This window comes from Raphanus sativus, chromosome 9, assembly GCF_000801105.2.
Source record: "Raphanus sativus cultivar WK10039 chromosome 9, ASM80110v3, whole genome shotgun sequence".
Lineage (NCBI taxonomy): Eukaryota > Viridiplantae > Streptophyta > Magnoliopsida > Brassicales > Brassicaceae > Raphanus > Raphanus sativus.
In genome coordinates, this window is record NC_079519.1 from 8,875,397 (window position 1) to 8,902,329 (window position 26,933).

The 26,933-nt window shown below is 36.5% G+C and overlaps 1 protein-coding gene, 1 long non-coding RNA gene and 1 pseudogene across 2 annotated transcripts; 1 reads left to right on the forward strand and 2 right to left on the reverse strand.

Moving 5' to 3' along the window:
* The first annotated feature begins 2,911 nt into the window (after positions 1 to 2,911).
* LOC108853028 (cytoplasmic 60S subunit biogenesis factor REI1 homolog 2-like) lies at positions 2,912 to 3,797 on the forward strand (annotated as a pseudogene).
* A 2,049-nt stretch (positions 3,798 to 5,846) lies between these two features.
* On the reverse strand, positions 5,847 to 7,412 carry LOC130499551 (uncharacterized). The gene is made up of 4 exons (XR_008938424.1): positions 7,014 to 7,412; positions 6,675 to 6,941; positions 6,275 to 6,596; positions 5,847 to 6,181 (listed from the first exon to the last, which is right to left on the reverse strand). It is a non-coding gene; the product is annotated as an uncharacterized LOC130499551 (long non-coding RNA).
* Positions 7,413 to 24,014: 16,602 nt separating this feature from the next.
* LOC130500027 (uncharacterized) lies at positions 24,015 to 25,803 on the reverse strand. Its single transcript, XM_056994716.1, has 2 exons — positions 24,372 to 25,803; positions 24,015 to 24,283 (listed from the first exon to the last, which is right to left on the reverse strand). Exons 1-2 carry the CDS (start codon positions 24,529 to 24,531, stop codon positions 24,015 to 24,017), a joined length of 429 nt encoding a protein of 142 aa, XP_056850696.1. The 5' UTR covers positions 24,532 to 25,803.
* Positions 25,804 to 26,933: the final 1,130 nt, after the last annotated feature.

The following is a 26,933-nucleotide window of genomic DNA, read 5'->3' on the forward strand; positions in this document are numbered from 1 at the left end:
AAACACGATGACTTGTAACCTAAGTAAAAAAGGGAAGCCATAACAATGGCGGTGAATGTGTTGATACGCTACATCACTAAGGTACAGTCTAATGTGGTTTTATGATAAAAACATATGCTGCAGAATAATCAGAGCTGGTCCTTAGATTTTTGGAGTCCTATTCAAAAAAATATTTATTAATCATTTAATATATTTATAAATGTTACAAATAATTTTTTAGAAATTCATAATTTTGTAGTATTCCCTTTATAAATATCTAAGTTATAATATAAAATTCACCTAATATATTTCTATCATTTTTATTCACTTTTTATTTTAGAGTTAGTTTTTATAATTATTATACCTTAAATATAACTTAACTAAGCAAACACTTACAATATTATTAATATCATTTTGTTTGTTAGTGTGTATAGGTGTGAGTATTTAATTTAACTCCAATTCCAAAATATGAGTAGATGCTGCCCAGGGTTATAGAGATTATAGCATTAAGTTTGTCTTAGATTATTGTGTATTAGAGCATCTACGAAAGATACTTTATAACTTCAAATATGAAGTTTTTTGCTCTCTAAAAATAAATTTCGAAATTTCAAATTTGAAATTTTGAGTAATGAAACTTCAAATATAGAGTGTCACCATCCAAAACATCAAATTTGAAGTTTTATTTTTCATTGTATTTTAGTCCTTACATTTACATATTATATTTGATTCTTAAATATTTTGTTCTTTAATCTTTTTAATATTTCAAAATTTTATAACTCATAAATATTTCAAATTTGCTTTATAATTTTAATTTTTACAAATAAAAATAAATAAAAACTTTAAAAGAAGTTTTTTCCGAAACTAGATTTAGATAACAACAATATTAGAAAATAAATTTAACAAATGCACTAATTGATCATATATGGAAGTATTACGAAAATAGATTTATAGAATAATGTAGCTTTTCTGTCACTTTAATAATATTTAATTATGTATTTCTATGTGAAATTATATATTTTACTGTATCATTTTGTTAATTAATATTTCTATAATATTTTTATATATGTGCTATTTATTATAAATTTTTATGAATTTAAATTAATTATCATAAATATAAGGACTATAATATAAAATATAAATTGTTTTAAAGTTAAATTTGAAGTTTGTTTTTGGAAAAGACTAGATTAAAACTTTAAAATAGAACACCAAAAACACTAAATTTTGTATAATTTCATTTTCAATAGGACACCAAAAATAACCCTATTCCACCAAATTTGGTGTAGAGTAGATAGTGTTACGCCAAATTTGATGTAATAATATTTTATATACATAATTTATTATGTTTCATTGAATAGTATAGTTCAGTTATTACTATTAATCAGTTTAAATTTGTAACTAAACATAAATATACTGTATTATTTATATATTTTAAATTATTTTTACATAATTAAAATGTTTTTATTTTATTTTAAATTAAGAAATCACTAATTTATTATTATTATTTATGTTTAAAAAATAAAATATCATAGAATATTTATATTTTATTTTATTTTGAAATAAGAACTCACTAAATGATTATTATTATTTATTTTATTTTAAAATATTGGTTATAATGTTTTAGTTAAGTTATATTTAATACTATTAAATTCACTAAACTTTAAAATATTTTTTTTATTTTATAATATAGTTAAACCTGTATTACTAACTAATACAAATTTTATTAAAATAAATATATTGTTTTGTTATGTGCTTTTCATAATTAATGTTTTGTAAATTTTAATGTAGTATTTTATATAAAATAAATACATGTATAATATTGTCAAATAAAAAATATAAATGTAAACAAATTTTATAAACATATAATTATGAAAATTTAATAAACATAATATCAAAGTATTAAATATAGGGGAAATTTCATAAATACACTTTGTATAGTACCACAATTCATATTTACACTTAAAAGGAAGACATTTTTATAAATACCCTTCTCATTAATAGCCAAATGACCAAATCACCCTTTGGCCTATCTCTTCAATCTTCATTCTTATCCTCGCACTCCTCTCGGGACTATGTATTTCTGTTGATTTTTCCCACCGGAGATCAGCCGTAGGTCCGCCGTCTCTCTCTCACACGCCGGAGATCAGATGTTGAATCGTTCTCCTGTTCAACTTTCTCAGGGATGATTCGGTCATCGATGCGAGGACCGTTGACGAGGCGCTAGCAAAGATGAGCGTTGGGGATAGCCTCCCCGTCGATCGCCACCCATAGAAGAGGCTCAAGGCTTCCTTTAAGGTTTATACTTACTAGTGTTTGATGTTTAATTGTAGGAGAATTGATTGGATTGATGTGTATTGATATAGGCTTATGAAGAAGCTGAGATGCCAAGGCTGAAAGAGGAGAAGCCAGGTCTTACGCACACTCAGTACAAGGACTTGATTTGGAAGATGTGGAAGAAGTCTCCTGATAATCCTCTTAACCAGGTTTAACTAATATAACATTCAGCTCTGTATGCATCATATGTCTACTACATAGTTGATATTTTAGAGAAAGATAGAATAGGGATTGTTTGAAAACAATGGGGGGGGGGGGGAAGCTGAATGATATGCGTTGAACAGGCTGCTGCTGCTGAGTGAAATGCAACTCGTAACCAGAACAAAGAGAATGTCTCATGAGGGGAGAAGAGAGGATATGTCAAGTGTGAGACTTTTGTGTGAGGTGGTGCTTATGGCATATTTTGCCTGACATTGTTGCTTTTGTGTAAAAACTCTATATGATACTAACTTATAAGTAGTAGGTTAATGGATAATAGATACATCTTGAATACTGTCTTGTTACCTTCCTTTCCAGTGTACAAGAGAGATCAAAGCAAGGTCTCTAGAGTCTTGTTCACTGTTTGCATTTTATTGAGATGGAATTTTGCGTCTAGAGAAATATGCGTTGTCTTCAGTTTGAGTTGGATCCGAGTTGCTGTTTGATGTGTGATAAGAAGCATAAGACGATTGAGAAGTGTATGGTTCATATGCATAAGTTCCATGGGTTCTTCATTCCTGACATCGAGTACTTGAAATATCCTAAAGGTTTTCTAACCTATGTTGGTTTAAAGGTAACACTTTAGTCATCATGTTCAGACAGTTAAAGATTTTTTGTCTCTCTTACAGGTCAAGAGGGACTTCATTTGTCTGTACTGCAATGAACTGTGCCATCCTTTCAGCAGTTTGGAAGCTGTTCGAAACCATATGGAAGCCAAGAGTCACTGCAAAGTGCATTACGGTGATGGTGGTGACGAAGAAGATGCAGAGCTAGAAGAGTTCTATGACTACAGCAGCAGGTCTCTCTCTCTCTGTTCTTCTTCCTCTGTTTTAGTATCTTGTTTATCATAGAAACTGTTTGTTTATATTGAATGTGTGTGTTTTTGTATAGTTACACCAATGAAGGCGAAAACCAGATGTTGTAGCTGGTGAATCAGCTAATACGGTAGAGCTATTTGGTGGGTCTGAGCTTGTGATCACCAAGAGAGGGGAGAACAAAGTAACGTCCAGGACTCTTGGGTCTCGAGAGTTCATGCGTTACTACAAACAGAAGCCACCACCGTCTTCTCAGAAACGCATTGTCAACTCTTTAGCCATGAGGTTTGTTTTTGAGACCCATCAGAGATGATACTCTCTTTCTACTCTCTTTTCTTTAGAATCTGATTTGTTGAATGGATGGTGAGGATGAAGGTGATGAGATAGATGAACAAAAGAGGAGCTAGGATGCATGTTAAGCTGGGAATGAAGAGCAACGTCATCAGAAATCTGCCCAACAACGTTACGTATTAATATATCTCCAAACTAGTCTGCTGTTTTTTTTTTTTTTTTTTGCTAAAAACTAGTCTGCTGTTTGGTTTCTGTAACGCTGGTTTATGGATAAGCTTTGTATACGCTCGAAGCTCTCTTAAGCTTATGTATCCGACGTATCTGTCCTAATAGATCCACACAATCTTCTCCTCCCGGATTTCATCTCAGCTCTAAACCACGCTCACGAGCTTGATCGTGACTGGCTTCTCGTTTCTTAATATATTATTAAAGTATAGTTTATTTATAAGAGTTTATAAAATCAGTTTATAAGACTTTATAAGGATTATAAATAATTTATAAATGTTTATAAACCATTTATGAAGATTTAGAATCATTTATAAACCTTTATCAATAGTTTATATATATATATATATATATATATATATATATATATATATATATTTATATATATATATATATATATAAATATTTATATAACTATTTATAAAGGCATATAAAACCATTTATAAAATATTTATAAATTTATAAGAGCTTATAAAACCTTGTATCAACCTTGTATAAATCTATAAAGTTTATAAAACGCATATAAATATTTATATTACTATTTATAAAGGTTTGTAAAACTATTACAAGAACATATAAGCTATTTATAAGAGTTTATACATTTATTTATAAGAGTTTATACATTTATTTATAAGTGTTTATAAATTAATTTATAAATTATTTATAAGTGAGAAGATGAACTCTTATAAATGATTTAAATATCTGTAGTGTTCTTTTTTAATATCTTCTCTTGTTTTAATGTCAGTTGTAAACATTTTCGTTTTAAATAATGAAGATGATTATAATAAGGCCTCACCAGAAGAATGTTTCAGGTGGATTAGCACAACTTTTTCCCAGGTCACTTTCTTCTGCCTTTCTCCACTTAATACTCGAGAAAACTCACAAACATGTAAACACTAGTTATTAGAAACTGATAGTGACTAAACAAACACAAAAGAAGCTTAATATATGAAAAAGTAGTACATTATCACCATTTATATGTTAATAAACAATTTATAAATGCTTATGAAAACGTTAAAGTTAATAAACAATTTATAAGGTTTATATACGTTTACAAATCAATTTGAAAATCCCTAAATCATTCATAAGAATCTATAACCATTTATAAAGGCTTATAAAATAATTTATAAGAGTTTGTAAAATAATTTATAAGGGTTTACAAGAATATATAAATAATCAATAAGAGTTAATAACAGTCTATGAATCTTTTGTAAAGTTTATAAAAAATAGTTTATAAAGTTTGTAAATCATTTTTAAATGTTTATAAATTATTTGTAAGAGTATATAAACAATTTATAAAGGCTTATAAAGAAGTTTATAAAGTCTATAAACAGTTTCTAAATGTTTTATAAAAGAAATCAGTTAGAAGGTCTTTAAATCATTTATAAGAGTTCATAACCATTGAGAAATGCTTATAAGACAATTTATAAGGTTTGTAAAATATTTTATAAAGTTATATAAATAATTTATAAGAGTTTATAAAACATTTATAAAGTTCATAAAAGTTTTTAGAAAGTTTAGAAACTATTTACAACGGCTTATTAATCATTTATAAAGGGTCTATAAACCTTTTATAAAAGGTATGTAAACAATTTGTTTCTTCATGCCTCTATAAAGTCCATAAATCATTCATAAAAATACATCATTTGGTATGATCTGTCTTTCAATCTATTTATGTATTCTTGGATGGATTAATTGTGTTTGCAAGAAGGAAGTATCTATAATGATTAATAAATTATTTATGTGTGTTTATACAGATTTATAAAACCAATCATATGAATATACAAAAACAGTTTTGTATATAAACCATTTATTATAGTTTATAAAAAATTATGAACCATTATTTATAAATTTTATAAAGTCATCTGTAAAGTTTATAAAAACACTTCAAAATATTTATAAAACTATTTATAAGGGTTTATAAAGTTTATAAAGGGTTTAAATGAATTTATAAAAAATAATATGAGATATTTAAGGGTTAATAAAAGGTTTTAATGGGTTTTGAAGAGTTTATATAGAGTTTATAAAAAATTACAAAGGTCTATAAAACCATATAAATATTTACATAACTATTTATAAAGGTTTGTAAACCTATTTAAAAGGGTTCATAAAACTATTTACAAAACTTTAAGCTATTTATAAAAGTTTATACATTTATTTATAAATATTTGAGACTGACATCCTGATTCTCTTCGGACATCCTGATTCTCCTTTCTCGGATTTGAGACTGTACACGAGAGAGTGTCTGCATACATTTCAAAGTGTTTGCTGCTTGACGTTTAACAACAGATCCTTCCATCAATGACTTAAGCCTGACCAAACCCCTCATCGCCCGTATTGCTCTTTTTGCATGTACCAAGCAAGACAAAGTTACACACCACAAAAAAAAACAGAACAGTAAAACAACTGAAAGATCCAGGAACCAAAGAACATACCAAATAGGCTCTGAATATAGTCTGAATCAAGATAGCAGCCGCTTCTTCGTTTGACTTTCCAGCAAACCGAGTAGGTGCAGCACGAGGACGAACCACCTCAGGAGGAGCAGAAGATGATGAAGATGGGACTAGAGGAACACCAGTGGTCGTAGCATTCACAGCATCTGTAGAAGGAGGGGAAAGATTGATGTTTCGTTCAACAACCACTTCAGCTACTCTCACCTCAAGTGGAGGTGGAGGAGGAGAATGTCTGGCGTTATCCAACAGGGGAGGAAGGATAAAGATCACACCATTTGGGCTCTCGGGATCTGTGCTTCGACTTCTGAAAAAAACATCAAACAACAGAAATGTCAAGAAACACAATAATATAAAATATGAATTAGCACAAAGTTTTCATTACCTTTGAATCTGGGCTGAATGCTTTCTTGACGCTAAAAAACCATTTTGCTTTCTTGTCCGTCTCTCCACCGTCCTTTGTGTGATCCCTTCACATAGATTAAATAAAACAAAAGGTTATTTCAAAAGAAAACTTAAATCTAGTAGTAGTGATCTCTAACACATTCCTCCTGAGTCCTGAGCCAACACAGGAAAGACACTAAGCTTAAGTCAGTAAGAAGATTACTGCAACAGACAGTAGTCTTTCCCAATGCTGCGCCTCCAGCAACACCTAACCAATCAAAAATCAAGCCACAGAATATCAGATCAACACTATTCAGCCAAGTAAAAAAGCTGAACTGACCTATTACAAAAGGCTGTCTCTGGATCTCTCCTGATGCTTGGTGGAAGGTAAGGCCCCTCCACTTTGAGCTTCTCCAAAAGCGAATCAAGGCTCGTCACCACCGTCAATGGAGGAGAAAGTGAGAGATCGTCTTTTTCCTCCCGAGCTTCTTCGTCGGAGAACTCGCCAGCACCGTAAAATCCGCCGGAGCACTCAGCCAGAGCCGTTAAATCCGCCGGACAATTCGTCCGCTCCGATCACCGTCGAATTCAAAATCAACCCGGAGAACTCTCGGATCTGGAATTGGGGAAGAAAGAGAGTAATTTAGATTTAGTTATTCAGGGGTATAGTGGTATTTTGTCTACTAAAATTTTAAAGGTAAAGTTGGTTAAGGTAAAAATGAAAAGTGGTAGTAGGAATGTGGTAGTTTAGACAATTTCCCTAAACCTAATTGATTTTATTAATGAACTTAATAAACTTAAGGAATTCCTAAACTTAATGATTTATTAAATTTAATAAATTAATTAAAATTAATAATTTACTAAACTTAACAAATTTAATAAATTTATAAATCTTACTAAAATTATTAAACTTATTACACCTATTAATAAAATTAATAAACTTCATAATTTATGAAAATTAAATATATAAATTTAATTATTAAACATATAAATAAAATTATTAAACTTAAATAAATTAATAAATGAATAATTTATTAAATTCAATAAATATAATAACATAATATTTTTTTTAAATAATAAAATTAATAATTGATAAAACTTAATCAAATTAATAATCTTAATAAACTTAATTATTTATTAAAATTAATAAAATTATTAAACTTATTAAACTTAATAAATTTATTAAACTTAATAAAATTATTAAACTTATTAAACTTAATAAATTTATTAAACTTAATAAAATTTATAAACTTAATAATTTATTAAACATAATAAATTAATTAAACTTCATAAATTTATTAAAATTAATAAATTTAGAAACATAATAAACATGATGATTTATTGAACTTAATAAATTTTTAAAACTTAACTTAATAAACTTAATAAACTTAATAACTTATTTAAATATATAAATTTATTGGTTTTATTAATTTTAAGTTTAATAAGTGTAATAATTTTAATAAGTTTAACAAATTTTGTAAATTTATTAAATTAGTAAATTATTAATTTTAGTTAATTTATTAAATTCAATAAATTATTAAGTTTATGAAGTTCATTAATAAAATCAATTAGGTTTATTAATCTTAATAAATCATTTTTTGAAAAAATCATTAAATTTATTAAGTTTGATAAATTACGGATTGATCCTATTAACTTAAATTTAGATCAATTTAATCCGACTGTGATGTTGGTACCATATTAACATAAACTTCGTATATGTGGCATGTATTAACATAAACTTCGTGTAGCTATTGACACATTCTAATACATCAGATGGTTTCCACCATATTAGTGTAAACGTCGTATAGCTAGGAAACTTTTTTCCTTAGAAATACGATGTGGAGAACCACAAGGGACCAAGTAGATTAAAGTTATGAATGAAGAAATGGGAAGGAGAACCAAGACTACACTTACGAGGCTGGTCAGCACTAAAGTCAATTATAATTGATCTTGTGTATGACTGATGAATTGTAGCCTTTAAAAAAAAAAGAAAAACAGAAAAAAAATCTTTTAACAACAACGATATATACTTAATCGATTTTTTCTTTTTGATCAATACTTAATCGATTAAACAGTGTAAGGCCAATACAAGAGAAATGAACCAACCAAATAGGTGGTGAATCAAAATAAATTGAATATTTCTTGAATTGGTAACACCTGTCTTGAAAAGAATAACAGCCGCCTTTGTTTGCACGAGGTAAAACCTTATTCATTTTGTATCTCTATATAACGGTTTGTTTGTTTTTTATAACCTTTTGCCTCTTATTGTATGTATTTGTTGTTCATTTTTTTTTTCTGGAATAAAAAAATTAAAATGTATTTATTTCTTTTAATATTTAGTTTGTTTAACGGTTGCGGTTAACAAAAAGGGTTTTGGGTGTGTTTGTCATCGGGATTGATGAATGAAAACCCACAAAAATTAAAGACGACGCCATTAAAGGAGAGAACAAAAAGCTTAAAACGATGTCATAAAAACATAAAAGTTTTGGTTGTGTTTTGTGTTTGTCATCGGGATTTGATGAATCAAAAGCAACAATAACGACGAAGCTAAAGCATAGTATTGATAAAAAAAAAAAAAAACCTACAGATAGATCAAGTCATAACAATAAGTCTGGAGAAAAAGATGAACAGATCAAATGTCACTTTCTGTCATCATTATTTAAGGTAAAAAAGAGAGAGAAGGGACGAGATGAAACTCAATCACCTTACGCGGCGATTCCCATACCGGCACCTCCTGTACCCGGATCGTTGTTACCTCCGTCGCCACCTGCACCGGGATGGTTGCCTCCGTGCCCACCACCACCACGACAGTACTTCTTCATCATCAGGAACTTGTTACGTTTTTTCCTCCGCCCTCCTCTACTCCTACGATTCTTCTGTTTCTTACACAGCTTCATCAACTTCGAGCGCTGCATCCACTTCCTCTGACGTCCGGTCATCCACTTCCTCTGACGTCCGGTCATCCTCTTCCTCTGACGTCCGGTCTTCCTTCGCGCGGCCAGGAACGCAAACACCATAGCCGCCTTCTTGCTGGTTTCATGTACAGGGATAAAATAAAAATATATAAATCAATGCATTCACTTTTACGAAGAAAGAGATCAGAACAGACAAAATAAACCATCACCCCTTACTTGTTTTTCTTGGACGCCATTGTTTCCGTTCGAGAGTGAGCTAGAGGGAGAGAGAGATCTTTTGCTTTTCCTTTTTTTTTCCTTTTTTTTTCCTTTTTTTTTCCTTTTAGAGAAATAGCAGCAACAATTTATAGATAGACATAGGTGCGCAGATAGTACTGGTATAGGTACCGTCGATTTAATATTCAACGGCCAAGATATATTTTTGGGACCCACTCTCACTGCCTTCTCCTCCAAGTTTTTACCCTGGTTCGGTAATTCAATAATTATCACATTTTTTAACCGCCCTCTTCTTTTTCTTTTACGTTCCACACACACTCATAAAAAGTAGCTCTTTTCTTAGTTAACATTTTAATTTTTTACCTTATTTAGATTATTCTTTCCTTATGCAATTGGATTGTTAATTCTTTTTTTCTTAATTATGTTATGAATTCAAAAATGTTTTATTTAATTAATGAGCTACAAGTTAACAAACTACTAATGAACTTTTATGAGTATTTACTTGTTCTTCTGTTGATCTCAACAAAATATTTTTGTTCATTTTGTATTTATGAACCTTTTTACCTCTTATTAACTTGTTTTTGTGGATAGCTTTTGATAAATTCAGATTATGCATTAGTTTGAATAAATTTGGATTATATATACATTATCATCATATACGAACATATATGTTGTCTTCAATTCATGTGTAAGATGATGGTAGGGATACATACTATATAAACAAACCATATCACACAAAATCTTAAACAAACGCATCACTTAGTGTGCCTTCTTTGAGCATCAAAATGTTCCAAATATTGTTACATCATATTATGTACACTAATATTTAAACACTAAGATTTCAATGTCTTAAATAACTGAACCTGTAATAAACGACTAGTTAACTAGCACAAACAAATTCATTGCAAACTATATTTCCCAATTTGAAACCAAGAAAAGTTTTTTATACTAGTTTAACCAACTGAAACCAAGATTTCAAATATAGACCCTAAGATATAATCGGTGCCTAAGGCGGTAGCCTTTTTCATTATATAATGAACACGGCTTTGGACAGGCATCAGAAAAGAAAATCACGGAATAATCAAATACCTAAAATTCTGCTAAAAAAAATTATTAGCACCAAAGATAAGACTAAAGACGTAATATAACTGTAAAGCGAAGATGCTACAAAGTATATGAGATGCTCGCGATTCAAACAAATAGGTAGTTATAAGAAACGTCGACGCATAGTGGCTTAGCATACGAACTAAGGGTATATGTAACTCAATGAAGAGTTTGAAAGCTCTTGAGACCTAATTGGATAAAAAAAAATTCTTTGAGAGAAATTATTTGAGACCAATTTCCTGTTGGACGGACTGAATCAAATCGAACAAGATTGTCAAAAGCAAAATCTTATTTATTAACTTCAAAAACTGAATACTATAAGTCTTAGCTCTGTTTATACAATGAAAGATTTGAAGCTAGAAACCAATTTGAATTAGGAAAGATAACTGATACTTAGAAAAGTAAAATTTATCTTAACCAAATACCTAAAAGACTGTCCGAAGCTCCAGTTAGGAGGAGTAGCGTTGTTGGAAAGGACAGTACAGGCCATTACTGGTTGATACTTTGAAGGAGAGAGCTTGGCCGTTGAGTTTTGAGTTGCTTTGCCAGTTCTGTCCCCAGTTTCTCTACATGCTTTGCCAACATGTCCTTGTTCCTTCCACAGAGACCGAAACAACATATCCGATAAAATCTCCCTCAATATTTTCTTGGACTGCCTTTTTGTCAAAATTTGATTAAAATTTCTTGTAAATTCATGCATATTCTCAAGAAAATGCATGAGAAAAAAAGAACCAAACAGTATTGATTTTACCAAGATAAACCGAAATTTCAAACCAGTGTTGAATTGATTGTTTTCTTTTGTGTCGAATTTATTTATTTTTTCTCTAAAACAGATAAAATGTTATATATGGTTTTGATCCACAGTTTATTGAGAAAACCGGAGAAAATTGAACCGGATGGTCTTGGACTCCCGTAAACCGAACATAACCGGTTTAGTTATATCCTTTGATTTCACCGAACCAAAATGTAAAAACGTACCTTCGGTATTGGACGGGGACGACACTGGTTTATATTTAGTGATGCGGAGAAAGATGGGCTCAGCCAAATCGAAGTGATGTTGGGGAGGATTGCACCAACATGCGGCGTCGCTGGCTTGAGTAAAGTTCGGAGGACAAAAGTTTGTTCCTGTGACGGTGAATGTTCCCCGGAGACACCATTTTGGGTCATTGACACATTTGATCTGGAAATAAGCGCCGTAGCTTTTGCCGCCATTTGATAGAGCCGTGCTTAACGCCGCCGTGTTTCGTGTTCTATCCTTGACTGTATAAGTTACCGTACCCACACGCACCGCCTGAACTCGCCCCAAGGATACAGAATTAGCTCCGGAGTTGAGACATTAACAAATTTGTGATTACCAACAAAAACACTAAGAAGCTGAAATTTATGTGAAATTATAAAAAGGTCACCATTTTTTAAAACCAACTTTTAAATGACTGATGAGAATGTGACTAATAGTCAATGTGATCACTTCAAATATTAAATGGTTATTTTTAAACTTGAGAAATTTATCCAATATATTTTAAAAGTCACTTAATTATTATTTACATTCTATTATATTGAGGCTACTTAGAAAAGAAAAGATTCTTAAAAGGTTTAAGTTAAAGTTAGAACTTTGAAGTAAGTTGGAGAGAAGAGTAAGCAAAAGACTACCCATGGTGCTAGAAGCATCAGAACCTCCAAGAATGCGGCTCGAGCATTGACCCAACCGCTACTATAACCATCCACACTCTTGCACATCACCATGACCATGAGACTCATCAAAGATGTTATCACTTTTCCAAAAATCTCCATATCTCTGCCTTTTTCTGCACAAGAAAAATGTTGAATAATAAACAGAAACATATATAAATATGTGTCGTGTCACGTGTGCACCAAGATGGAAGATAAGATAAGAGTGTGGAAGATTGGAGCTTACAATGGGTTGGAGAAGAAAAATGAGGAACCACAAAAAAAACTGTAATGATGTTGAAGGAGATGAAAGGGGTTTCAATGTGGTAGGTTGTGAGTTGTGAAGAGATGTGATTAGTTATATATTAGACAATTCTGCGTATAAAAGTGGGTTTTTTTTTTGAAAAAGTGGCTATATTTTATATTTTACTAGGTATTACTTATGGTTTTGTTCTTGTAATATACTGACAGTAGCAATTGATTATTTTTATGGATCATATAAACCCATTTTAACGATGGATGGATATATAAATTATGAGCCAGGTCAACTAGAGTGAAACAAATTGGTACAACAAGTATAATTAAAATATTATGTTCGAGAGTAAGTGTTTTTAGTATAAGTTTTTATGTTCACCACAATATACTTTTTTGTTGTTTTAAAAAAGGGTATCACCATAATGTACTTTCTATATTTGTTCGCAATTCAAAATATAGTTTATGTATCATTAGATCATTTCTAAAATATCATTCTACTATTCACCTATCTTTTTGCTAGAGTACAGTTAGTTAATACTCCCCCTATTTCATACTAATTTTATCTTACTTCAATGAATATATTAAATTTTACTTTTTTATCAAAATAATCACTAAAATGTAATTTAAAAAATTAATATATTTAATTATAAATAGATATAATAAAAATATAATGGTTGCACAAATTTGTACTTTAGTATCATTTTCTAGATTCACCATAATGTACTTTCACATTTGCTTACACAATCTAAAATAAAGTTTATATATTACTACATTGTTTCTAAAATAACAACCTATAATTTAGACATTCTACATAACATCATCAATTTTTTTTGCATTTCAAATAATGTCCTAACAGAACGTCATGAAACAACATTTCAGAATACTAAAACAATACTTACATAGTTCAGCTGTGTGAAAAATAGTGTTTAAAATTGTCATTTGTGAAATAATCCATGATTTTATGTATATTTTATTATATACCCTATCAAATGCTTTTTAAAGTTTTTGATTAATTGTAAAACGCAGAATTGAAATAAAATCATTAATAGAACATGTGTGCTGCTTGGGATGTAATTTGTTGAAGGTGAATTTTTTTTTTTTTTAAGGTTTATTCTTACTATAACACTAAATTTAACAATAAAGTAACACCAATGTTACTTTTTGGTATTTACTTCTATTTTTCATCTCCAACTACAACACCTAATTCTACACCAAATATAATATTGTATAAGTTTATTAATTTAATATATTCTTTATATATTTAATTGAGTAATTATCATTTTATTACATTTAAAGTTTATGCTTAGTTGTTAAAATTTTAATTTATATTTTGATTTTTGATTTTTAAAAATTTAGGTTTTATAATTATTTTAATATCAATTTATTTAATTTATGTAAAATCTTAGTTAAAATATAAATTTATACATAAGATGCAGAATAAATGATTTTCAATCTGTTAATTTGATGTAAAAATAAAAATAAAAATAGCATGATAAATTTAATTTAAATATAAATTAAACTAATTAATCATACCATGTAACTATAGCTAAATAAATAATAAAATAAACTATTTTCATATTTGTTCTGATGAATAATATTTTCTTTCTATTTTTGAAAGAAGGATTTGCTATACATTTTTTTGTCAACGCTAGACTCTTTTTATTCCTTATTGATATATTTTTTAGATATTTTCCTAATTAATACGAATTAGTTGTATATTTAAAAAACTTTAATTAAAAATAAGTTCGAATTTAGTATTTTTGAAGTTTGATTGGGTTTAATAAGCTCGAATTTAGTAACGAGCAAGACACGTCGATGATACCAACTTCCTCGTTACTTTATAGATAGAGACCTCGGATGATGGGGCTAAATTGACCACTTCACCTTCTATGTTTTCTAATTCCAAACAACATGATTGTTGGACCCGAATATGGCTCGATAGCTGAATAAAAAATAACAAAAGACGATAACGGGCCACGATAGGCCCATCACGAATTCAATATTTGAAAAGAGCTAAGTTAGAGCCGGAGGCTGAGAACTAAGGACTTTAACCAAAGAGGTCACGGTGAAGAGAAAGCTCACATCATAACAGAAGGAGCGCAGGGCCCGGTCAAAGGGAAGCTGGTGCGGATTCTTCAATAAACGGAGAAGATCTCGGGAACCAGTTGGCTACGATCAAGCGGGACCTGAGGCTATTTAAAGAGAAAGCAAATCAAGAAAGGAGATCTATTCAATCGTTATTCATTTTCGCAATTATTCGTATCAACTCTAAAGCATTTTGTTATCTTTGTAATCATCAAGAGAAACATCTTTTGTAACCATTCTTTTATCACATTATCAATACAAATCATCATTCATTCTACAAGTTCTTACGGGATTCAGCCCACGATTATTTTTCCTTAATCCTTTCCTAAACTATAAATCTGACCTAAAATCAGGTGGTGAGTTTAATCCCTCACAATTGGCGCCGTCTGTGGGGAAGAAACAATCGAATCCCTTACCCTAACTTGAGGATGAATCCTACTGATCAGACAACAAATCCGTCTGACCTTAACCTCCCGATTCAGAGCAATGGCTCACCGAACGATGGAGGCTCTAGTCTCGTAATCACGGAGCCTCAACGTGGCGACCACCGATCTGGGCAACAGCCTTCGGCTGGCGCTCGAACGAGCCAGACTGCAACCGGAGCTATTATCCCGAGATCATCAAGTGGAACCACCCCTGGGCTTCCAGTCACCGAGAATCCTCAGCAGCAAGCCACTCCGAATCAAACGGAGGCTCAGCTCTCTGAGATTCGTCAGATGATGATGCAATTAGTAGACAAAGCTCGGGAAAGTGAGCGTACGATGCATCAGCTAGCTGCTCGTCAGCAACGATTCGAGGACATAACTAGATCTCTACACAACAACCCAACCACCGTAATGTCAAGCTCCGGGGGTCACCTTCCAAGATCGATTGACCGATCCCTCATTCCCCCGAGGACGTTTAGACTTTTCCCCTGATAGCACTGCTCCCGAAGGACGGGGATCTGCTTTCCAGACACCTCATACTGGGACAGCACCCGTGTTTAACCCGCCTATCACCAGTGCCATGGGAAGCAACGTAGCAACAACCAGTTCCACACCCAGTCAGGTCGCTGATCGGAGCACTCGCTTACCTCTTCCGCCGCCTGATTTTAGGTTCGGAGCAGAAGTATCCTTCCCATCTGGAGGCAGAACATCAGCTCCGGTTTATCAAACCAGAGGCTCAACCCCGAATGGGGACGGGTATCAACGGATAGACTCTGATAACCCAAGAGCTGGTGAGCGACTTAGCCCACCAACTGCATGGGAGGATGAGCCCACACGATTCCGTCAGGAACCTGCCCGTCGGGTACCTAATAACGACCCAAATGTCCTTCCCTTAGAAGGACCTGAAGCTATCCGTAGATATATGGAACGAACTCTAGCAGCTCTCCAAAAATTGGGAGCTCAAGTCCATAAAGCTATGAGCTCAGCTCCCGAAATCGATAGCTTGATCGAAGAAACCCGTGGAACTCCATTCACTGACAGAATAGCCAGCTCCTACATAAGAGATACCCGAAAAATCAGAATTCCCGAGTATGATGGGACCTCTGACCCAAATGCCTATTTGAGAGCTTTCCGATTGGCTATCGTGAAAACCCATTTTACACAGGAAGAATGCGAAGCAGGTTACTGCAGGACATTCACCGAAAACTTGGTCGGAACAGCCCTTGAGTGGTTCTCTGGTCTCGAACCAGCCTCGATAGATAGTTTCGATCAGTTAACTAGTGCCTTCATGAAGCAGTACTCGACCCATATCCTGAAGCAAGCCTCTGAGGCCGACCTTTGGAAGGTCAGACAAGGAATGGAGGACTCACTACGAGTCTACATCGAGAAATTCAGGGCAGTAAGAACTAAGCTCTCGAATCCGAACGACCTAGTCGCCATCGAGGCTCTTAGGAGAGGTCTGTTTTACAAATCGAAGTTCTGGTCGGAGCTAACACTCAATACTCCTCCAACTATTGATGATGCTCTTCATAAAGCCACCAAATACATTACTTTGGAGGAAGAGACAGCTGCACTGGATAAACTCCACAAGAAGCCTCAGAATCACTCGAAAGGTGAATCCTCTGAGGCAAAGGGACCTCATAAAAGGGGGAACCCCCGAAACAACCAAACTCATGGAGAACATTCCTACGCAATCGAGAAAGACAAAGAAGAGAAACCTGTCTCCGCAGCAAACAAAACTCCCTGGTCAAAAGGCTTTGATAAAAACAAACATTGCTCTTATCATGATCGAGAAGGGCACTCAACTGAGGAATGTTAGGACCTCCAACGACAACTAGCAGCTAAATTCGCAGCCGGAGAAAAAAAGGGAGTGGACCTTAAAAATCCACCACCTTATCAGAAAAGAGGTCCCAGAGACACCTCTCCAAAGCGCGAGAGGTCACCTGAGAAGGAGACCGATTCGCCACCTCCAGCTCCCAAGAAAAGAGTCGAGTTGATTCTTGGAAAATTTCCCCAAGGAAAAAGTTTACAAGTCGAAGCTCTCTTGAGCAAACCGTCCCCTCAATCGAGCCCCGACTCGAGGGTGGACTGTATCCTTGGAGGATCAGATATATGTCAAGACTCCGTCAACTCCATTAAGAATCACGTACGGAAGGCTGTGTCTAACACTGGACCTAAGCCTCCCAAACCCGAGTCCAATACTAAGATTTCTTTCTGGGAAAGCGAGACCTCAAACCTTGACAGACCTCACGATGATGCGTTGATTGTCACCCTGAACATCGCAGGATACGAGGTCCCTAAACTCATGATAGACACAGGAAGCTCTGTTGACCTTATCTTCTACAACACCCTAAAAGGGATGGAAATAGACGACTACGAAATTATTGGCCAAAAAGCTAATCTCGTAGGCTTCTCCGGAGAAACAGCTACCTCATTGGGGACTATCAAGCTCCCAATCATAGCTGGCGGAATAATGAAAATGACCAACTTAGTAGTCATCGACAGACCTTCCCCGTTCCATGCGATTTTGGAAAGACCCTGGATTCACAAGATGAAGGCAGTAGCCTCGACTTATCATCAATGTGTGAAATTCCCGACACCTGAGGGGATAACTACCGTACACGGTAGCCAGAAGATATCCAGGATCTGCTACTTGGGAGGATTCAAAATCCTCAAAAGTCCCCCCAATAGCAATTACAGATCCAGGAGGGTCGCGAAATGCAACAAAATATTCGAGTTCCTCCCAAGAACCTCAACGAAAAAGTTTGCATTGACGACTCAAATCCTGAAAGACAGGTGAGCATCGGATCTGGGCTACCTCTTGAGACAAAAAAGGAGCTCATTGACTTCTTGAAAAGCAATGTCAAAACCTTTGCATGGTCCACCAATGACATGAAAGGCATAGATCCGAACGTCACCACCCATAAACTAAAAGTAGATCCCACTTTCAAACCGATCAAACAAAAGCGTCGCAAGCTAGGCCTCGAAAAAGCTCAAGCTGTTAACGACGAAGTTGACCGACTTACGAAAGCTGGGTCTATTCGCGAGGTACACTATCCTGACTGGTTAGCCAACCCGGTAGTTGTAAAAAAGAAAAACGGGAAATGGAGAATCTGTGTAGACTTCACCGACCTAAACAAGGCTTGTCCTAAAGACAGCTTCCCATTACCTCACATCGACCGTTTGGTTGAAGCAACAGCTGGCCATCGACTCCTATCCTTCATGGATGCCTTCTCAAGATACAACCAAATCATGATGGATCATGAGGACTAGGAGAAAACTGCATTCATAACCGAACAAGGAACCTATTGTTACAAGGTTATGCCATTCGGATTAAAGAACGCAGGAGCTACCTATCAGAGGCTAGTAAATAAGATGTTTGCTGGGCAACTTGGAAAAACCCTGGAGGTCTATATTGACGATATGCTAGTCAAATCCTCAGCTGGAGAAGACCATATCTCCCACTTAAGGGAATGCTTCGATATCCTTAATAAATATGATATGAAGCTCAATCCCACTAAATGTACCTTCGGGGTACCCTCAGGCGAGTTCCTAGGCTATCTCGTAACCGAAAAAGGCATTGAAGCCAACCCGCAGCAGATAGCAACCTTCCTAGAAATGCCGTCACCTAAGACAACCAGAGAGGTACAAAGATTGACCGGACGAATCGCAGCATTAAACCGATTCATATCCAAGTCCACCGATAAGTGCCTCCCATTCTACAAACTTCTAAGAAATAATAAGAAGTTCTTATGGGACGAGAAATGTGAGGAAGCCTTCAAACAATTGAAAGCTTACCTATCTGAGCCTCCGATCCTATCCGAACCTGTAGTAGGAGAGCCACTATACCTGTACCTCGCCGTATCAACTGCTGCAGTTAGCGGTGTCCTAGTACGAGAAGAACAAAACAAGCAAAGGCCCGTCTATTACACCAGCAAGAGTTTAATAGATGCCGAAACAAGGTACCCAGCGATGGAAAAATTAGCGCTAGTAGTCGTAACAGCTGCCAGAAAGTTACGACCTTACTTCCCATCGCATTCAATCGTCGTAATGACCTCACAACCATTACGAATGATATTGCACAGCCCTAGCCAGTCAGGGCGATTGGCTAAATGGGCCATAGAGCTCAGTGAATACGATATTGAGTATAGACCTCGAGCAGCAGCGAAGGCTCAGGTCCTTGCCGACTTTGTCATTGAGCTAACATCCGAGCAATTAGATTACGAAATGGAATCTCCAAAGTGGAGCCTGTATGTCGACGGAGCCTCATCAAAATAGGGCTCTGGTGTCGGTCTAAGGCTGACTTCTTCAGCAGGAGAAACCATTGAGCAGTCATATAGGCTCGGATTTAGCGCCTCAAACAACGAAGCTGAATATGAAGCACTAATCGCAGGGTTGAAACTCGCCCTAAGCCTCGGAATTCGAGAGCTAAACGCTTATAGTGGTTCACAGCTAGTAGCTAGCCAGTTTCACGGGGAATATGAAACGAGGGACGAAAGAATGGGGGCATACCTCGAAGTCGTCCAGAACCTCACTAGGCAGTTCGACAAATTCGAGCTAACAAGGATCCCACGAGGAGAGAACTCCTCAACAGATGCGTTGGCTGCTTTTGCCTCCACATCGAACCCCCTCGTAAAACGGATCATACCCGTAGAAGAAATCGAAAAACCAAGCATCGACATAGCTACTAAAGCTGAGATAGACAGCAAGCTAAAAGATCAACCCGAAGGTACCTGCCCTGAAACGGTAGCTACCCAAGTTTTTACAACATTCTGGTTCCCAAAAGCCAAAATACGTAACTCTAAAAAGCATACCTCCGGGAGCACAATCCAAAACACGGAAGGTATTCCCTGAAATTCAGACTCCGTGGAGCTTAATCTCATGAATACCTCCAGGGGCACCAGCTCAGACCCACTCGTCTGCAGAGTTAAAACCAGAAGCCGTTCAGCCCTCCAAAATTCATCTAGGGGCACCGTCCAGACCCAGAGAATAATGAAGAAATTGGAGGTATTCCTCGGAATTTAGACTCCCTAGACCCTAATCCTACGAATACCTCCGGGGACACCACGACACCAGGTCCCGAACAGGAACCTCCCTCGTTTCTTCATAGCAAAGTTGTAGGGAGAGAGGATTGGAGAATTCCAATCACGCAATACATCCTGGAAGGGAAGATTCCACCCAATAAATGGGAGGCTCAGAAGCTCAAAGCATTAAGCGCGAGATACTGCATAATCGAGTCTGTCCTCTACAAACGAAGCGTTTCCGGACCTTACCTAAAATGTGTCTATGGCCTCGTTGCTATGAGACTCATGAAGGAAATGCACGACGGCTCTTGCCGGAACCACTCTGGAGGAAGAGCTCTGGCCATCAGAATCAAAAGACAGGGCTATTTCTGGCCTACCATTATTGCAGACTGCGAGGTCTACTCCTCTTCATGCGACAAGTGCCAGAGGCATGCACCGATTATACACCAACCTGCAGAAAAGCTGTCCAACATATCCGCCCCTTCCCCATTTATGAGGTGGTCCATGGACATTGTAGGACCACTAGTAGCGTCAGGAAGCGGAAAGAAGAAGTTACGCTTCATCTTAGTCCTAACAGATTACTTCATGAAATGGATAGAGGCTGAAGCTTTCCAACAGGTAACCAAAGTCGAGGTCGAACGATTCGTGTGGAGAGAAATCGTGTGTAGACACGGCGTCCCATACGAAATCGTAACCGACAATGAAGGACAGTTCATATCCCACGACTTCAAAATATTTTGTGACAAATGGAATATTTACCTGACCTTCTCAACACCTCGACGACCTCAAGGAAACGGCCAGGCGGAGGCTGCTAATAAATCAGTATTAGCAAACCTCAAGAAACACCTCGGAACCCAGAAGGAACTCTGGTCAGAAAAGCTACCTGAGGTACTTTGGGCATGTAGAACCACCCCACGAAAGGCTACAGAAGAAACCCCTTTCTCCTTAGCCTACGGGATGGAAGCTGTCGTCCCAGCTGAAACCATTGCTGGTAGCCTCCGCCGGGAACTCTGTACATCCGACCCCGCAGCTAATGATCAGCTCCTAACGGACAGCCTCGATCTAATCGAGGAAAGATGGGACCGAGCCCTGATTCGCATTCAAAAATATCAGCAAGCAATGGCGCGCTAGTACAACTCCAAAGTAAGGCTCCGACAGTTCGTTGTAGGTGACCTAGTACTTAGGAAAGTTTTCGAAGGAACCAAGGAACCAGATGCTGGAAAGTTAGGAACCAACTGGGAAGGTCCCTATTAGATCATCCATGTGGTACGACCTGGCGTTTACAAGTTCCGAAAGGTGCAAACCGGGGTACTTGAAAACAGATCGTGCAACGCCACGAATCTTAAGAGATACTATCATTAGGTACCTAAAATTCCTGAACTACGTTAGGCTTGATCCCTTGACTGGGTACGTAGGCAACTCCGTTATGAGTGCAGCCTCAACCTCATTTCAACACTTTGTTCACCACAACCAAGGGGGGCATATGTCTGATTAAAATCACATAGCTCAAGCAGCAAGTGTATAACCATTATAATACAACAATTGTATGACCATTATGATACCAAGTATCCAATTATCAATAAAGCAATTATCCTTGATGTCTCAATTCTTTAACAACACAGGTCCCTACAAACACGGACCTAGGGTCCCAAAACCCTTCGGATCAGCTCAGGTCTCCATGAACCTGAACCTAAGGTCTTAAAATCCTTAATAATCTTGAAGGTCTTGAAATCCTTCAAACAAAATCAAATTTGATAAACCAACTAAAGGTCTTAAAATCCTTCAAACAAAGTCAGGTCTCCATTGACCTCAACCTAAGGTCTTAAAACCCTTAGAAATCATCAAGGTCTTAAAATCCTTCGAACAAGGTCAGGTCACCTCGGACCTAAACCTAGAATCTCGAAATCCTCAACAAAATACAAAGGTCTTAAAATCCTTATCAAATTTCGAAAGGTCTTAAAATCCTAAGCAAGTTCCAATGGATCTTAAAATCCCGTAAACAAATTCAGGTTCCCAAGAACCCCCACCTAAGGTACCCGAGTTAAACTCAGGCTCCTAAAAACCTTAAGCTAACCTCGATACTTCAGGAACCCCTCTTAAGAGGCCAAAAACGATCCAAGTCTCCAAGACTTATCACGAAATCAGGGATCTAATTCGGAGGATTCACTAAACTTCTTAATTAGTAACCAAAGCACATTCTCTATCGAAACTCTTAACCAAATTCGAGTTCATCCAAAAATGACTAAGTCAAATCGAAAAACTTAAAACGAAACTGAAAACTAAGTCTTGATAGATAAAAGGTTTAAAGGCCTCCTCAGGCCGACAAAGGTTTAAAAGACCTTAACAGAAACAAAGGTTTAAAAGCCTCCTCAGGCAATATAAGTCTTAGAAATAAAAGAAACGAAAGCCCATTGGGCGGAAATCCTAGAAACACATGAAAGAGCCTCATCTCTTAAACCTCCTTGTCATCCGAGCTCTTCTCAGCTCCCTTGCCAACCAGATCACCCTCCTCAGGAATCTCTTCCTCCATCTCCTTGTCGCCATCTCCAGGGGCGGCTTCGACTGAGGCTGAGTAAGAACCCACCAATCCCAAATTAAAACTGAACTCTCCAGAAAAAGAGAGATTAAACATATTAACCTCAAAAGTACCTGAACTCTCAGAGAGTTGAGGAAGAGGGAGCTTGCTGATCGAAAAGTCCGAGACCTGAGCCTTCTCGTATGCAGCAACAGCTTCTGGCATCATAGCCACCAAACGAGTGTACTCATCCTCAGCACTTTTAATCTTGCCATCCAGCATGTCTTTCAAGAGCTCAGTGTTGGCTTGAATCTCTTGAGCATGAACCAGGAGATCGACTTCATCCTTCTTCTTGGAGAACTTCTCCTTAACAACAACCAGAACTTTGTTGTAAGCATCAACTACCTCCCTCTTTCCTCTCCAGACGGCCAGCCTGACTTCAGCTTCTTTGTTCTTCTGGCTGCTCTGGGATGAAGCAATCAGCTCTTTGACTTGGTACTCGGCTATCTTCCGAGCGACATCTAAATCCCCAATCTTCCGATTTTTCACCTGGAGGTCAATCAACTGGCTCTCGATCGTCCCTTGCTGAGCATCACATTTGGAGCCAAGTCTCTTAACCTCAGCTTGGAGTTCCGAGATCAGAGCCCGAGTCTGGTTGAGCTCAGCCTTGGTAGCCTTGACTAGATCAGTGACCTGAGCTAATTCCTCAGCACTGGGGGCATTGTGCGCAGCATCCTCGAACTTCAATTGGGTCCTGTTGATAGCCCCAGCCAGCTACAAAAACAACGATTTAGTGAATATCACCCAAAAAGAACTAAGCTAATAGGATGAAATAAAATTCATACCTGACCCATGTGATGGGAAGTGTCAACATACTCCTCTTTGTTGGAGAGGTTAGCGATGGAGGGGAGAGCACATCCAGTTCTCTTCATATGCCTCATTAACGTAGCTAAACCCCATGAGTCGTCCAAGACTGACCCAGGCTTCGAATGAGCAAAGTTCCAGCCAACGGTTCCCCCCTAGAAGAGGAGGAGGAAGACCTCGAGGGTCTGTCAACTTGTTATGTCCGAGACCTCTTGCTCCTCGGAGGCTCAAGCTCTGAGGGATCCCTCGCCATCTGAGGATCAGTTTCCGTCATTGGAACCTCGGAGGGAAGACCAACTTCCTGAACTTTGGGCTCTGAACACCTTTAGCAGGAGCAGAGCCTCCCTCGTCAAGGGCTTCCTTCACAGAGTCAAGGAAGGATCCTCTTTGGTTCTTGTCGCTTCCTCTAGAGGAGCTAGCAGCCTTGGTCGATCTACCCCTGGAACGGAAGGAGGGCTGAATAGGCATCTTTTGTGACTGAGTCTTCTCAGAAGTACTTGCTCCGGACGAAACTTCGAATACCGAATCACCTTCAGAGACTGAATCATAAAGAGAATTGTCAATCTCATAAGACAAATTCAAACAGTAAAAAGAAAAAAAAAACAGAAATCAATAATGGAAGGTTACCTTCTAAACCGGCAACCATCACTGAATCAGGGAAGGACGCCTTGTATCGTTCAGGAAACCTAGCTGACCCAACTCTCGAAGTGGTATAAGCTCCCCAAGTGTTAGGGCTGTGCTGCAGCTTCCTGTAAAGAGCTCTGGGGAGTTTACTGGACAACTTCATAGGGTCCTCAACTTCTGCAAAAAGGAGTCAAAAGACAATTAGCACATCACGATAAGCAAAAAAAAGACATGCAAACATATCCCTAAAATCCTAACGAGAAATGTCAGACCAAGAGGTCCTGAGGTCTCGGCCTACAGGAACCGTCGAGGGGTCAATCTTGACATAAAAGTACTTCTTCCGCCAGTCATCATCACTGGCCGTGAACTTGAAGATGCCTAGCCCTGGACGATAGGGGAGGTAGTAGGTACCGCTTCCGCCATCCTTGGAAGTACTCTCCTTTATAGAGAAGAGACTCATTAGCTCAGTCAACCCCACGATAACTCCTTCCTCCTTGGCCCTAGTGATGAACCCGTTTATCACTCGGATAACCGATGGACAGAGTTGAGAAAGGGCCAGCTGGTAATGATCTAGGAGATCTAGCAAGAGAATGGGGAGAGGGAATCTAAGATGACACTTAGAGATATATTTCTCATGAATGCAAAACTAACCCTCCGGAACGGTTTCGGGGGTTTCATCTTCGGTGCAAGCTCTAGCTAGGTCACTCTTGCCGTGGGCTTGAACAGCAAGATTGACGACGTCTTGACTCTTCAAGAGCAAAGGGAAGTGAGGTCCAGAGGAGGCGCTCTTGCCACCTTTCTTCTTCATCCTCTTGACTCTCGCTTCGATCGAGTCTTTAACCTTCTTCTTCTTGGCTTCTGTCATCTTTTCACCGGCTTCCCGCTTGACCTTCATAATGCGGGCACCGGAGGCTGAGATTTGAACCTCGCCGGAACCTTCTTTTTGACTCATGATAGTAAAAGGAAAGGAAAATAGGAAGCAAAAGAGAGGAATCGGACTAAGACGAAATCTCAGAGAGAGTTAAGAATGAAGAACTAGTTCGATCAAGAAACGGATAAAAAAATATAACAAAGCGCAGTAAAATAAAGGAAAGAGGAGAATTACCTTGGAAACCGTCGAGAGGCGTGGAGGAAGTGGAGAGACAAGCAGTTAATTCTCTCAGCTTTATATCCCATCACGTCTCGAAAATCGGAAACCACATTTCAAACTCTCTTTAATCTGAGTCATCGATTTAATTAAAGAAGAATTACAGCCGTCCGATCGAGCGAAATTATATATGGTTGAGATAGCCCGTAATCATTATCTCAACCATAAGATCTAGGTTGGGGGGCTAGGTCTAGCTCCCGAGAATAACAAAACCTAATCTTGAGAGCTAGGGGCAACTGTTGGACCCGAATATGGCCCGATAGCTGAATAAAGAATAACAAAAGACAATAACGGGCCACGACAGGTCCATCACAAATTCAATCTTTGAGAGGAGCTAAGCTAGAGCCGGAGGCTGAGAACTAAGGACTTTAACCAAAGAGGTCACGGTGAAGAGAAAGCTCACATCATAACAGAAGGAGCGCAGGGCCCGGTCAAAGGGAAGCTGGTGCGGATTCCTCAATAAACGGAAAAGATCTCGGGAACCAGTTGGCTACGATCAAGCGGGACCTGAGGCTATTTAAAGAGAAAGCAAATCAAGAAAGGAGATCTATTCAACCCTTATTCATTTTCGTGATTATTCGTATCAACTCTAAAGCATTTTGTTATCTTTGTAATCATCAAGAGAAACATCTTTTGTAACCATTCTTTTATCACATTATCAATACAAATCATCATTCATTCTACAAGTTCTTACGGGATTCAGCCCACGATTATCCTTCCCTAATCCTTTCCTAAACTATAAATCTGACCTAAAATCAGGAGGTGGATTTAATCCCTCACAATGATGAGTACAATAGAAATATAAAATACTATTCATTAATTTGACCGGAGATCTTAGACGGAAATCAAATCTATTTTGTGGATTCGCAACAGTTTAATATATTTATGAAGTCATCAAACGAAGATCGGTCTGTTGTCTAGAGCAACTCAGTGATGACTATCGTTTTTAGAGAATAGTATGTTTTTATCCAACCTTTTAATCAATTTAAACATTTAATTTGAATGTAAGAATACATGTTTATAAAACTTATATCCAATAACTTTGATATATAGCCTCTACATTTTTCTCAAACCCATGCAAACTACTGCCGACATAAGGAAAAAATTATAAGTTGAAAACGGATCCACATTTTTAGCGATGGACATTTGATTATGAAATTAGGTCTACTTTTCAGTGACATCAGTATGAAAGACTAACTTATCTCTCAAAAGAATTTGCTTTGATCTTAATAAAGGAGAAATTTTTGAGATTGAAATTTAAGATTTGTAGGTCTATTAATGACCTCATACTGTAGAGAAAAGGATATATATAGAAACACTTTTAACTCTTGTTATCAATCATACATATGGAAAAACTTACTATTATTTAAAACAGTATCATTTTTAAGTGATATATATTTAAAATTCTACGTATTCAT

What these genes read in the sequence shown, in the direction of transcription:
- LOC130500027 (XM_056994716.1), bottom strand. Translation starts at nt 24,531, where the DNA reads ATGAAGTTGTCCAGTAAACTCCCCAGAGCTCTTTACAGGAAGCTGCAG. An exon ending in GATGGTTGCCGGTTTAGAAG is followed by an intron (nt 24,284 to 24,371) that starts GTAACCTTCCAT and finishes TTTATGATTCAG; the next exon opens with TCTCTGAAGGTGATTCGGTA.